The sequence below is a fragment of the Labrus bergylta genome, chromosome 13 (assembly GCF_963930695.1).
Source record: "Labrus bergylta chromosome 13, fLabBer1.1, whole genome shotgun sequence".
NCBI classification, from domain to species: domain Eukaryota; kingdom Metazoa; phylum Chordata; class Actinopteri; order Labriformes; family Labridae; genus Labrus; species Labrus bergylta.
The window spans coordinates 1,763,411-1,778,003 of NC_089207.1; the positions used below are offsets into that span (position 1 = coordinate 1,763,411).

At 42.6% G+C, this 14,593-nt stretch overlaps 1 protein-coding gene across 4 annotated transcripts in view; it reads left to right on the forward strand.

The window, feature by feature from the left end:
* The window catches only part of gsk3ba (glycogen synthase kinase 3 beta, genome duplicate a), a 38,097-nt gene that overhangs the window by 14,925 nt on the left and 8,579 nt on the right, over positions 1 to 14,593 (forward strand). For all 4 annotated transcript variants that reach the window (XM_065961841.1, XM_065961840.1, XM_020659423.3 and 1 more), the window contains exons 3-5: positions 6,389 to 6,472; positions 13,668 to 13,778; positions 14,446 to 14,576. In XM_065961841.1, coding sequence (XP_065817913.1) covers positions 6,389 to 6,472; positions 13,668 to 13,778; positions 14,446 to 14,576 — 326 coding nt within the window. The remainder of the gene's footprint in view (positions 1 to 6,388; positions 6,473 to 13,667; positions 13,779 to 14,445; positions 14,577 to 14,593) is intronic.

Consider the following 14,593-nt stretch of genomic DNA (forward strand, 5'->3'; position numbering starts at 1 on the left):
TAAATAATACAGAATAAGAAGATATTACAAGATATAAAATAAATTTAAAAAAAAGGGACAATACCAAAATGTTACTGATAGATAAACTTCATTTTCTGTCCCAGCAGTGACACAAATGCTCCTTTTGACAAGGCTCAATCCATAAACACAACTTAGATTAAATCACACTTCAAACAGAAAGGGGAACTGTTAAAAACAACAGTGCTGCAGTAGGTTGACACCCGGTTTAAATCCCACAGTAGTTCGATGAGTCAGGGTGAGAGTTTTGGTCGTTACTGCATGGTGGTAAGCTCCCAATATATCTGGGAAAGGAGAGAAAATGAACAGAATCTTTACTATTTGGAATCATTCAAGTGTGAGAAAAGCAGGTACTATGTAATCAAAGGTCAAAGGTATCTTTATTGTCCCCACAGGGAAATTTGTTTGCAGCTGGAGACATAAATACATAAACAACACTAATAAATCATCCAAACATCAAGTACATGAAACATGAAGCCCAGCAGAGATGCTCCATCATCATGATAAAAATGATAAAGTGCAATGAGCAAAGGATTTAGAATTCAACTGCTATTCAACAGACGAATAGCAGCAGGTACAAATGAGACCCGATGCCTTTTAGTCTTCACCACAGGAAGTCTGTACCGTCTGCCTGAGGGGAGAAGACCAAACTCTGCAAAGAGAGTTGCACGTACTCATAATCACACTTAGATGTTTGTTCATTTGTACCCAGTCAAACGGTCATTTTAATATAGAGAATGAGTTCACACATCAGAGGTTTTCCTCAGATTGTACGAGCCAGCAGATGTCAAGCTAAGCTAGCCAGCTGCTGGTGATAACTGCATATTTACCAAACGGACATAAGAGTGGCATCACTCGCCCGCTGTGGGCAGCTCCCTCACTCTGACATCTCTCCATTAGTGCATGTCCATAGGATCCTGTCTGTGTGTATAGTTCAGCCTATGTGTGCGTTGCATGGTTAACAGAGTGTAAAAACTTAAAGTTCCCCTTGCAGGGATCAATCCAGTAAATCTTAATTAATCTTCTCTATCAGTAAAAACCTGCATGTTTCAAAATGTGGCTCTGCTGTGGAATGTGATCCTTGTTATATTCATTACAAAACTAAGGAAATTAACTGATTTAGATTTTTGTTGGTACAAATTCTCTCAACGGATTTGATTTTTGGTTATCACACAGTTAGTAACACACGACTTCTCTAAGTGAAGTTCTCGACGATCGCTCTGCTCAGAACTAAAGATCTGCTCCGTCCCTCTCAGGAGAGTCGAGGTGTGTTGGCGAGAGAAGAGGAGGAAGGGTACAGGACAGGCCTAGGTGTCTCCTCCACTGCAAACCTCCAGCTCTGTCTCTTGTGACTGAAGTTTAGTAAAGGTTCAGTCACATGGGTTTGCCTGTAGCCCCCCCTCCCCCCCCGGATCTGTTGTGCTGAGCAAACCGGTTCAGCTAAATACTTGAGCAGCTCTGTGCCCCATATTTCACCTTTTAGCAGTTTTTCCAGTAACTGCTAGTAATCCACTCTTTGAAAAAACACAAAATGAATGATGGACCAGCTGCCATAAAATGCACACAATGTAAATATCATGCACTCTTTGTGACTCTGCCATGATGAGGTCATGTCCTGCTCTTCATGTTAGCCTGTCCCTGGTTAGCCTGTGGTTAGCATGACACACTAGCAGGAAACATCCTTGAAACAGTGGAAGAAGCTCACAAACATTTTCTTCCTTGTTTGTCGTTAAGCTCTCTCTCTCTCTCTCTCTCTCTCTCCCCTGTTGCCTTTAGCTATGTCTCCTTCTCTGTCTTAACTGCCTCCGCTCCTTCCTTGTGAGCAGCTTGTTACTCAAAACTGAAACAAATGAGTGCTAAGACTCCTCACATGACTGCCAGGCTAGACCGTGTACCACAACCCTCCCTCCACAGATAAACACACAATCATATCCCAAACACCTGCCGCGTTCTGGTTTCTTCTGAAGCTCACTCCTTCTCCTCTAAAGCTCTTTCTCTACACTTAGATTCTTTTTTTTTATGTCTCATTTGGTGTTCAGTTGCCACACACACACACACACACACACACACACACACACACACACACACACACAGAGTCAAAACAGGACAGTCATGTGAATAGGCTCTGTGTTGGGGAGAAGCTGATGAATGTGTAGGGAAAATCCTTAGTGGGTTTTTTACAATCAGCTCCTGGTGCATTATGGGATACGTCCTCCTCCACTCCCATCAGAGGGATCACATATCAGCCTATTGGAAAATGGATGCTCTCGTTAGAACTGACAATCACTCAAACGGACAGACAGACAGAGGGTGAGAGCACGTCTGCTAATGGCCCTTACACAACACTCTTACAGTAACACTGTTCCAGAGTCTGTTTGGGATATTTTGCTCATTTTTAAAAGGAAAAAACTACGACAGATTCTCTGACTGATAAGTATCGTCTGTGTAGTCATAGCCGGATATCGCTTATCGCTGTGTGTCAAATGGTTTCTAAAGACGTCTCTAGATGAAGAGATCTTCAACCCGCAACAGTTCTGTGGTTGACACAGTTTGTTGTTGAAGATGGACGATACGTTTTCTAAAATATTAAATTATTTCTGCTGCCAGAGACCCACATGTGTATTAATTAACAACTGAACCTAGTTACCTAAACATTATTTACATCCTTGATTTACTTTAATAAAACACCTTTAAAAAAATTAAATAAGATAAGCGAGACTTAAAGGCTTTACATGCGATTTATTGATTTCTATTATATTTAAGTGTGAAAAATCACAGAAAGATTTTAAAGGACTTGTTATATCAGCAATGAGAAGTGAAATATTGTAGTTACAGAGAAAAAAGATAAAAAAGTCCTGCGTTCCCCGTAAATGTCCCGTTGTGGGATGAATAAAGGAGTATCTTATCTTATCTTATTCAGTATCGTCCATAAGCTGTTACGTAAGCAGAACAGTAAGACAGTGTGTGTCTTTGTGTGGGTGGTGAGAATGAGATTGCTCTAAATCCTGTTGGAAAGTGGATGTGGTTTTTGTCTGACTCTGCACATCAGCAGCAGCATGAAGGTGTAGCACTTCAGGGCGCCTGCTGTCGAGGTCTTCTCTCCTCTTGTGTCTCTGCTGGCTCGGCTGCTGACACACTGGAGGATGACAGGTCAGCAGGAATGACTGCAGTATCACTGGAGCTGGGCAGGGCTTCACTGAACAGCCTGTCTGCTCCTCCTCCATATGGTACCATCGCTCTCACATACAACAACACACACACACACACACACACACACACACACACACACACACACTACCGACTGAGCCACTGCAAGAAGACACAAGGGCGTTGCCTGCAGTGCACGATAATTCAATGGCTGGTCGTTGACCCACACACTATGATGTCACTTTATATTATAGTGGTTGTGTGTGTGTGTCGTATATGTGTGTGTGTGTTCATCATAGTGGGGTAGGGGGTTAAAAAGCAAGGGGGAGTATGTGGGAACCTTTTGTGTCTGCCTGTAAGTGAATCAGGAGAATCGTCCATATCAGGCGGCTGCTGCTGCTGCTGAGACGCCCGTGTCTCGTTTAGTGGACACACCGCTCTCTCTCTGCTCTCTTAAAAAATGAATGAGAGTGGATTAAATCCACATAAAGAGGCGGAAAAGTGTGGAAGGATGACAGCATATCTGCCTGCGCCAGCCAGCATGGTTCTGACCCACATCGCAGGGGGAGCTCATTAGTCAGTCAGGCAGATAGCACAGTTTCTCACTATTAAGTCAAACAATCCTCAGACAGTCCACCTCCTGCTCAGACGGTTTATCAGGCTGCTTTTCAAAACCATTTCATCCATGTAAGGCAGGAACATCTACATGATCATGTATAGCACAATTTCAGTTAATAGTCAGCACAATTTTAATAATAATAATAATAATATACTTTATTTGGCATGGACATCACAGATACATTGGACGAACCAGATGATTGTTTAAGTGTTTTAGCGAGCATGCTAGTTCTCAACACCTGTCCACAGGAGGCTTTAGAAAGGAAAACAATTATTTAATTCAAACAAAACACCCAAACATGTCTTGTTCTATCTTTTAAACTGAACATCTCTTGATTTTTTTATAAATTAAATAATAGTAAGACACATGTTTTTTGCTTTAAAATGTCATGTATCTTAACATATTAGGACCACATGACGGAACGTTTTTTAAAGTTTTGCCCTTTAACTTGACATTCAGGTTACTTTTTTTTTTCATTTTCTTCATGTAATCAAGCTCCAGAAATGAGGAGGAGGGTGCAGCTAGAGGGGCATCTATCTTCTATTAATATATCAGTTGTCAGAAAAGTTGAAAACACATTTTCTGCAGATAATCTTTTCATTTTAGAATTCAGAAATTATCCAATAGATTACATAATTTAGACCAATCAAGACGATGCAAAGAAGTAGTTGTAGCACCATAAAAATGTTTCATCCTGAGATAGAGCTTAATTAAAAAAAACATGTCAACTCTACATGGTTTACCTTAGTGCTATCCACCACCTCCAAAACAGAAGCATTTGTTTCCACCAAATTTCAGGTCAGACGCTCGATCAGCCGGTCATCCAGATAATCAAAATCCCCCCCCCCCCCCCCCCCCCAAACATCTCCCCACATTGTGTTGATGGTACATAGACAACACAGCAACAGTTAGTCAGATAGATTGCTAGTCAGCTTGTCAATCACACTTCAACCTTCAGCGTTCAGTTTGGGAATAAATCAGTGGGAGAGTCACCGGCTCGTCATCTGGCCAGTTGAAACACACAACTCAAATGTCTCAGTAAATTTCATCTGATTACATTCTGGTTTTGAATTCATTATTTCCATCCTGCACTCCACTGAGTTTCTAAGAAATGGATCATACAAATACCAAAAAATGTGAGCTTGCACATGTGAGGCAAAAACAAGTGACATCAAATAGTGCAAAACCTGTCTTCTATTAATGTAGCTGCTATCAAATAAAAAACAGATTATCATATGGTTTCTCAACTTCTCAATCGCTGTTTTCTGCTCTCCGTTTGTTTCCGTTGGTTTTCCATTCCACAATCTTGAAATGTTACACAAGCACTTAAAGGGACACTTCACCCATTAGCATTAATCTTTGTATCATTAGAAACCTGGTGGTGTTTTTGAATGGTCGTGCATCCTGCCCTCATTTTCCCCTGAGATGAGAAATCTTTGTATTTCTGAGTCTGTAAAGGAGCTTCCAGTGACGCAAAATGACCATTTTTGCATCACTGGAAGCTGTTGCGGTTAGCGCGGTGAAACTACAACGCTAGTTCCTCATATCGACCACTGAAGCTACAGACCAATCACAGATCAGTGGGTGGGAACTCACTCCCAGAATCCAAACTTAACTCTAATTCTAGCCGCCGCTGGCCTGTGGTGCTGTGCATTCTGGGATTTGGTGTCTTTCATCCACGAGCCAAAAAGACACTTTCTGTCTTTTCTCGGCCAAGAAGGCTCCAACTTCAAAATGTATTTCACATTTCTACATATATGACCCAATGTCAATACAGATTAATGTTTCAACGGGTGAAGTGTCCCTTTAAGAACATCTTAAAACACTGTGATGAAGAGGATGGAGGGAAGAAGAAGTGGAGAAATGGAGTATAAACTATAATGGATCTGTTTGTAGAGCGGAGCTTAATGTAATGGTTTTATCCCCGCCCGCCAACAGAACGTTAAAGTCCATGAGCAAAGCCACTCTCTGCATGGACACTGTGTGTGAGTGCCATCATTTTGCTCTCGTGGCTCTGAGAGATCCTGATGCATGTCCCATTATTAACAAAGTTGACTTTTCTTAAGTGTTTCTATTACGGGGTTTGTTTTCCGATCTCTTTGTGCTTCCCACTGCTCTTTTGTTGTAATTGTTGTTGCTTTGATGGGAACAGGCATTCTGCCACACAGTGCATTACTGTGTCATCATGTTTTAAACTCCTGGGATGTATCCGTCCCTGAAGGAATGTTTCTCCATTTTCTCTATTTTTTTTTTTAAAAGCATTCTTTCTCTGCACCCTCATCTCATTTTGTCATCTGGACTCCTGACACTCTGTCACATTGAGCTCGTGACGACGACGTAGCTGACAACAAGGTGATTGTTTTTCTGAGAGGATTAGTGACACAAGTGTTTTTCAGTCACAAGACACAGAAACAGTGCAAACAAGACTACTGACCCATGCTTCTGGCATTTTCACTTTTTGGTCCTTGAGTGAAACTTTCCACAGTTGTGCTGCAGGTCAAATGAAAAGCCTTCAAAGTCTCCTAAAGCTCCACTTTGATTTTTTGAAACCTGGCCCTTAAGACTTCAATGTGATGTGTCATGATTGTTTTTTGTGTTTCACAGAACCGCGAGCTGCAGATCATGAGGAAGTTGGACCACTGCAACATCGTCCGCCTGCGCTACTTCTTCTACTCCAGTGGAGACAAGGTCAGTGGGATGAGTGATGCTTCTTTCATCTTCTTCTTCTGAGGTTTCATCCATGCAGTCAACTGCAGAACAGACCAATGTGGGGGGGATTTAACACTTCAGGAGGAGCTAGGCAACTGTGTGATCAGTGGACACGCTCTTCCTCCTAAGGCACAGTAGTGACTGTTATACGAGAGCCCAACAGATGGATCTGTCACCCAGTGTTTTTTGGCCAGTTTTTGCTTTTCACACGAGGGCGGATATCTCACTTCACTATTGGGGGCGACAATTAACAGGATTTTTTTATTTTATTATCTATTTTTCTAGGATTGGGGGGGTCCGGACCCCCCTGTCCCCCCCGTGATTTCCGCCCATGTTTTCACACAAACATCATAAATGGTGTAGATGAAAGGCAGCGATATGGAAACTTTCCTTACAGAACACATTGCTTGGGGGTCGATTAGTAAAACATTTTATCATGTGTCTAAAAATGCTCGCTCCACGATGCCGTCACCTCTGTCTAGAAAACACGTAACAGTGTAATAAATAAGCGGACAGCGGTCTGCTCAAAAGTTTGATATTGGACCTTTTATGATAGTCCATAACTTTTTTCCTCTCTAAAATAAACATAAGTATCGGCGCCAAAGTCTCCATTTGAGGCTCTGGGAATGAATCGTTGTACATGTTCGATTCAGTCTTTATATGTTAGTCTTCTTTGTATTTAATGTCAAATCTTAACATTTAATCCATTCTTTTGAATATCACAGTTCTTAAAGTTTAAAAAGCTTTTTAAACACATTCAACTTTTGTAGTTTTCAGGAGAGATAGATCCCTCCTCCCTCCTCTGTGTCATGTTGAGCCTCTTCATCTTCAAATGCACCATAAAGTGTTCCTGGGATTACAGTGTTTAAAGGATTGAGCAGCTGGCTTTAATCACACTGGTAACATAATATTGCCCCCCCCCCCCCACGTCTCAGACTTAGTGTAATCACTATTAATACGCACAATATCTAAACTTTCCTGCCTTTTTTTAGAGGTTTATGTAACCTGTCTGCTGCACCGTCAGACTCCCTCTCTTTGGCCTTTCATATATTCATTAGTGCGTTCAGACGGTACAATGGGCAAAGGGAAGTCCCTCTCTCTCTCTCGGCTGTGGCCCCCCGCCCTTTGCCGTCTGTCTGGAGGGTCCGCTGGAGACTACAAGGCGAGGATATGTCATTCAACTATCTGACGGAACAGGCAGCGCTCCATGTGTCAAATATAGCCACACATGAACCTGGCACACGCTCGCATGCAGAGGGGACTTTAACCATGACTCTGCAGATTGGAATGCTCCCATGTTGCACACCTCTTGAGGCTAAAGGAAAGGCTGGGGGGAGGGGGAGAGGGGGGGGGGGTGATGGTGTGTGTGTGGGTGTGTGTGTGTGTGTGTGTGTGTGTGTGTGTGGGTGAGAGGAGAGACAAATGAGAGACGGGTGAGAGGGCCCCCAGTGAGCCGACCACTCACTGGGTATCGGTTAATTTTAGACTCACACGATTTTGGCCCTCCCCCTCAGTGCTGTAAGCCCCGCCCACTTCCCGCCCCTCGCCTTGTGCCATGTGCTCTCTGATCTCTGGGAATCAGAGCTAATTCTTTGTATACTGACTTGGCAGAGAGTCGACCCCACTCCATTCCAAATTTGATAAAGTTCACTAACAGGATCGAGTTATTTGTTTATCCACAATATTCAGTTGTGTCTATTCTAATCTCTGCCACGTTTGCACCATTTAAATACCCCTGTATTCTCTGTCATGTATCCATTTCTTATCCCCCCCTCCTCACTATCACTCAATGCTAATTATGGAGACTGGCACGGTGTTGCTGGTGTGGGCATTTACCACCTATAGAGCCCAGATTGAGAAAGGAAGGAGTTTGTGTTGCTGGTGAATAAAAGGCAAAAGGTAATTTCAGGGAAGTTAATGCAGACAAGTTCAATCAATCTTTATTTCTTGAGCACATTTAAAACAACCTTGATTGACCAAAGAGCTGTACAAACACACAATGTAAAAACAACAAATAAGATATAGAATGAAACACAATAAATAGGAGCATGAATAAAAATGTAAAAATGTCAAGCTCAAATGGATTTAAAAGTCAGAGCAAAGAGGTGAGTTTCAAGCAAAGGTTTGAAGTAGTTGATGGACTGAGCAGTTCTTATATTAACAGGTTGACTGTTCCACAGATTGGGAGCTCTGTCACCTCGGGGGTTTTTAGCCTGCTGCACCTTGGAACATCCATCTGCTGTGTTGACCGCATCGCTCTGACTGGAGCATGGAGGTGCAACAACTCGGACACATATTGTGGCGCCAGCGCATTAAGGGATTTAAAAAACCAAATAATAAAATCTTAAACTGGATCCTAAAACCAACAGCAAGCCAGAACAGAACGTGTGTGTACGTGTGTGTGTGTGTGTGTGTGTGTGTGTGTGTGTGTGTGTGTGTGTGTGTGTGTGTGTGTGTGTGTGTGTGTGTGTGTGTGTGTGTGTGTGTGTGTGTGTGTGTGTGTGTGTGTGTGTGTGTGTGTGTGTGTGTGTGTGTGTGTGTGTGTGTGTGTGTGTGTGTGTGTGTGTGTGTGTGTGTGTGTGTGTGTGTGTGTGTGTGTGTGTGTGTGTGTGTGTGTGTGTGTGTGTGTGTGTGTGTGTGTGTGTGTGTGTGTGTGTGTGTGTGTGTGTGTGTGTGTGTGTGTGTGTGTGTGTGTGTGTGTGTGTGTGTGTGTGTGTGTGTGTGTGTGTGTGTGTGTGTGTGTGTGTGTGTGTGTGTGTGTGTGTGTGTGTGTGTGTGTGTGTGTGTGTGTGTGTGTGTGTGTGTGTGTGTGTGTGTGTGTGTTGTCACTCTCCCTGATGGGAGGCTTCACACTGGCTGCAGCTGTGAGCAGGTTAGGACCACAGCTGTTGTTGTAAGCCGTCAACATGTGCACAGGTAGGCTTATGTAACGGCTGGCATGTGGCGCAGCGTGCTACTGCTTTTACCCTTTAACCACTTATATAATACTGTTCAAACAAGGAAGGCCACAGGTCCAAACTGCGTGGGCAACTTGGCAAACAGCGGTTTGACTTTGTGCCTCCTTTAAAAATCTGTAGTGACAAAGATTGTGTGTGTGAGAGACTTGGAGCTGCCCTGTGCTGTGGTGGCTGTGAATCACATGAGTTTATAGAAAAACATACAAACGCTTTTATTAAACTTCAAGTCACTGAAACAAGTCCACCTATGCTTGAATAAAACTCAACCTACCTTTACATCGAGCACCTTCAAGTATAATCAACACCATATGCTATTAAAGTTCCATCTCATATACACACATCACCTACGTCTAGGGGCTTCTTCTTTTTATTGCACAAACAAACACAATAGATCAATGGAAAAACAGACAGTACATAATTATAAGTTCATTAACAAAATGTTCATTTTGAAAGAAATGTGCTGGAGGAGTGTAGCCCTCCTAAAGAGAAACATGTAACACAGAGACAAATTATTAATGTAGTCCAAGCAAAAACAATAAAGCTAACAAGAACACATACTGAATAAGGTGTAAAAGAAGAAAGAGACAAATTAAAGAAGAGGAGAAAAGGAAAATAAGCTTTTATGGTAGAGAATGATTATAATGGCGCGTTGGTTAATTGGCCCGCTTTATATGGTTTTTAATTCTAATCACATCTTTGTGACCTTTTGAGCCGAACTGAAACATTTTATGATTCCATGTTTGATCCACTAATAACCAGTACAGACACCAGATAACATACCAGAGCAAGCATCATGTGTTTCAATAAAAACAGAAAATATAACGTCTCTAACACCCTGTTGACAATCTGTTCAGGTTGTGTTTACATGATGTTTGTTTTTCCTGGGGGAGAAATGGTATCAGAGTAGTTTCAGAAATAGTGAAGCTGTCATGTGTTGTCTGCTCGTTGCTCTGTAGGAGATCTTTACTTACAGTACACACACACTGAGGGGAGAAAGAAGTCAGGTGAGCACACGTGTTTCTCAAAGGGGATTCCTGCAGGAGAAAATAAACAACGACATTAATCACTCGATCTAACATTATAATACACAATATACAAACTCACCGCTGTGTAAATGCATGCAACAGTTGTCCCGTCTTGGACAACCAAACAATTCTGTCTGTGCAAGCATGAGATGAGAGGAAGTGACCGCGTGAACTGGATGTTTATGATAAGTGGGATGAGCTCTGATTGGTTGATAGATTTTAGCGGAGTTCAGGTGAGGTTTTGGAGGAAAAAAAGAATAGGGAAATAAATAAATACAAAATAAAATGATTAATCATAATTTATGGAGGTTCACTGAGGTCACTCCCCTCTCAAAGAAAAAAAACAGAAGGCTAAATCAAATTCAATTAACCTGGGTTACACACATCTTTTTCCAAAGCGTCTCGGCAGATTTCTTTTTTTTTTGCCCCTCACGAGCGTGATGAACCCACGAGACACACGAGACTTTGAGTGCAGTAAAGCTAAAATAAAAAAGCTGCAGGTGGCAGATAATGATGCATTCAGAATATTTCTGAAGCTACCAAGATGGACGAGTGCAAGTCACATGTTTGTTTTTTAATAATGTGACCGCATTTCATGCTCTGCTGAGACGATGAAATAACTGACCCCGCCCAGACTGAGCGACACAAGGTGTCCCTCGTGTTTCTCACACTGGTGTGAATGTCTCTCTGTTGTAATCACATGTAGTGATGATACCCCTTTGTTAATGTCCTGTATTTATATATATCTGTGCTTTTTTTAGAACGATATGGAAGTATGACAATGCAAGTGCCTGTTTCAGATCGGAGGTCCCTGCACAATTTTTCACATTTTTTTTTTAAATCTCAAAATGAGTGATGCTCCTCACACAGTTTGTCCCTTCTTTCTGTTTTTCACAGATATGTCATCACGGCTGGTTCTCTAATCACATGTATTTTCATGTGTACTATGCATAATTGCCAACTTAGATACACACATGTACACTTAACTTAGACCGTGCATTTCATACTGCACAGATTCCATCCATCCCTGTCTCTTCTCTGCGACGCAGCGCTGTGGGTGTAGCTGATAGATCGCTGAAGCAGTTGTTCAGGTGCAAGCGGTTTTTCTCAGCAAATTGGAGGCTGAATTATTTAGCCCGGGAGTGAGCGAAGGAGCCAATCACATCCCCGCCACTGGCTAACCATCTGGGAAAGAGTCGAGGAAGTGGCTTTGTAGTGTAGGCAGGAAGTGAGTCATCACTGTTGCTAGGCTAAATATAGCTTTGGTGGCGCTAGCAGGAAGGTGGAGCGGGGCCCTGTAGTCGTCACAAATGTTATCAATGGGATTGGAGAAAGACTGGGTGCACTGCGCACACACACACACACACACACACACACACACACACACACACACATATGCACACGGCTACAGGAGAAAAGCACACTGAGGAAAAGTGTGAGGGGGAAGGGAACGAGTGACCAATGTGTGCATAAATGAAACGATCAATGTTAGCGAGCTGTTTTGGAAAACGCTTCTGGTCAGTCATGATATCTGAACCTGTTTCTCTCTCTGTATAACAATAAGTCACCATATATGTCTAATGGTTTGGGGGGAGGGGAAACCAGTACAAGGAAAGGTGTTGAGCCAAACGACATGTACCAAAAAAAGTGAGTCTAGGAAGCTTTTCACAGAATGAACTGAGTCACTCATTGAGCTCTATGGACATGAAGTCAGCAGCGTGTCAGCTGGACTGTGAACTCTGAACAGATGGGGGGGGGGAGAGAGATGGACACTCAGTCAGAGAGAGAGAGAATAATTAAATGAATTGAAGTTGGAGGCCCCGGGGCAGTATGTCTCACACTGTGTGTTTTAATGGATGGACTCAGGTCGGTGACACTATCACACAAAGCTTCAGTGTTTCAGTATTCACTTCATTTCCCTACAGGGGATCTGATAGGTCGAATAATTCTATCATCTGAAACACGAGTGGTCGAGTTTTAATAAACAATAACATCCATGGAACTGTACAGAAAGTTCAAACCTTTTTGATGCTTGAACATGTTCCAACTCCAATAATCAGCAGCTAGGGCCATACGTGTGATCACCCACTTCACAGTGAGTTTGACCTTTGACCCTCAGGTCGTCGTTTTAGAGCTCCTGTCAGGAAGACTAAAAGACTCCAGGTCTCATTTTTACAAAGAGCAATTAATATGTTAAACAACAATGAGCTATTTGTTGCTCTTTTTGCACATTTGCACACCTCCACTTTGCACTTTAATAACTTGAATTTCCATTCTGGTCCGGGCTCTTGTCTGATTATATTGCGCTGTTTTTTATTTGGTTTTATATTTTGCTGTGTTGTCTGATTCTCCAATTTGTTTTGGTTTATGTTTCATGGTGATGTTGTCTTTGTGTTTCTGGTCTTCTGTGTGCTCCTGTTGCAACGCAAATTTCCCCTTGTGGGACAATAAAGAATCTGAACCTGAAAACTCTTCAGCAGGCCCAATGTGTGACATCTGAGGAGCTGGCTGCTTCCATCACTCAAACCTTTAGTGACAGGAAGAAGAGCTAAAACTGTGATTTGCAGATTGATTTAAAGGCCTCAAACAGTCGCTCCATTAGAAACACCCCGTGACTCAGTTTGCAGCTAACCCTGCTCAGAATCAAAGCAAAGAGGAAGTCCATTTGGGTGGAGAAGCCTCGACACAGCATCCTCTCCGGGTCAGCGCTCTCCAGCGGGGGGGAACGTGCACAGACCCCGCCCTTCAATCCATGCCTCCTCCAACCACAGAACAAGGAAATGATATCATTGTCTGCGGCCGCTTGTTGGAGTACAGGCCGTTATGACGCATGCTTGGATGTGTTTCCTGTCCTCAAGGGAAGAGTCCTTTTACAACGGACCACCAGTCAGACTAAAACTGTCTGCTGCATCAGAACACAACCAGCTTCTTTCATCAGGGGAAGTTTACTCACAGCCAAGGAGAGACAGAGAGGAGGAGGAGGAGGGATTGACAGGAAGTTTTTCCTGACCTACTTGGCAGCTGGAACGAGTCATTTGAATGTCATTTGTTTTGTAGGGGTTTTATTGTTAGCATATTGTTAGCATTTGCAGGGATTTTCTCATTGCACACAATGCTTTTGACTTTATTTTCTCTCCTCTGAATGTGCACGTCTGACCTCCTTTTGTGTTCTTTTCTTCCTCTCCCCGACAGAAAGATGAAGTGTATCTAAATCTGGTTCTGGATTATGTTCCTGAGACCGTCTACAGAGTGGCCAGACACTACAGCCGAGCCAAACAGACTCTGCCCATGGTTTATGTCAAGGTACACAAGTTCCTGTAACTTATCATTATAAACAAGACCAGGTTAGATACTAAATCAAATCATCGCACAGCGTACTCTGTGTCTTATCACTGCATCCTTCCACACTGTGTAAGATCCTCAAGTTGTGGTTGATTAAATGTTTTTGGTTGAGAATTTTTTAATGATTTATTCACAAGTACACCAAAGAATAAGTGATCATCAGTATATGAACCCGGTACACCTTCCACATATTGTTTCACCGTATCAACAACACAGAACAGTTCATCTCTTCCATCTCACAAGAAAGTTAAAACTTGAAAAACTTAAAACGATATGAAGATGTCTCCTAGCTTTATCTGAAACTCTGTGTGTTTAAAAGAGGTGAATGCTGATTGAATATTTATTATGCTGCATAAAGAGCTAAAGAATCAGAGTCACTGCTGTCACACGTTTGTGATAGAGATGTAGCACACAGATGATTTTGTCTCTAAATGGTCGTGTTTCTAAAGTTGAGGAGTTTGAAGAGGCTTTGTGAGACATCGTTGATGAATTGTTCTGTGCTTTAGTTTGATTTAAAGTCTTTAGTAGTTGTTTCTATCCTTTAATCCTGAAGTGAAAACTTGACGGCTGTTTGTATAGTGCTAACGTGTGTGTGTGTGTGTGTGTGTGTGTGTGTCTCTGTGTGTAGCTGTACATGTACCAGCTGTTCAGGAGCCTGGCATACATCCATTCGTTTGGGATCTGTCATCGGGACATCAAGCCTCAGAATCTGCTGCTGGATCCAGAGACCGCCGTGCTCAAGCTCTGTGACTTTGGCAGGTGAGACGCAGTCGGCG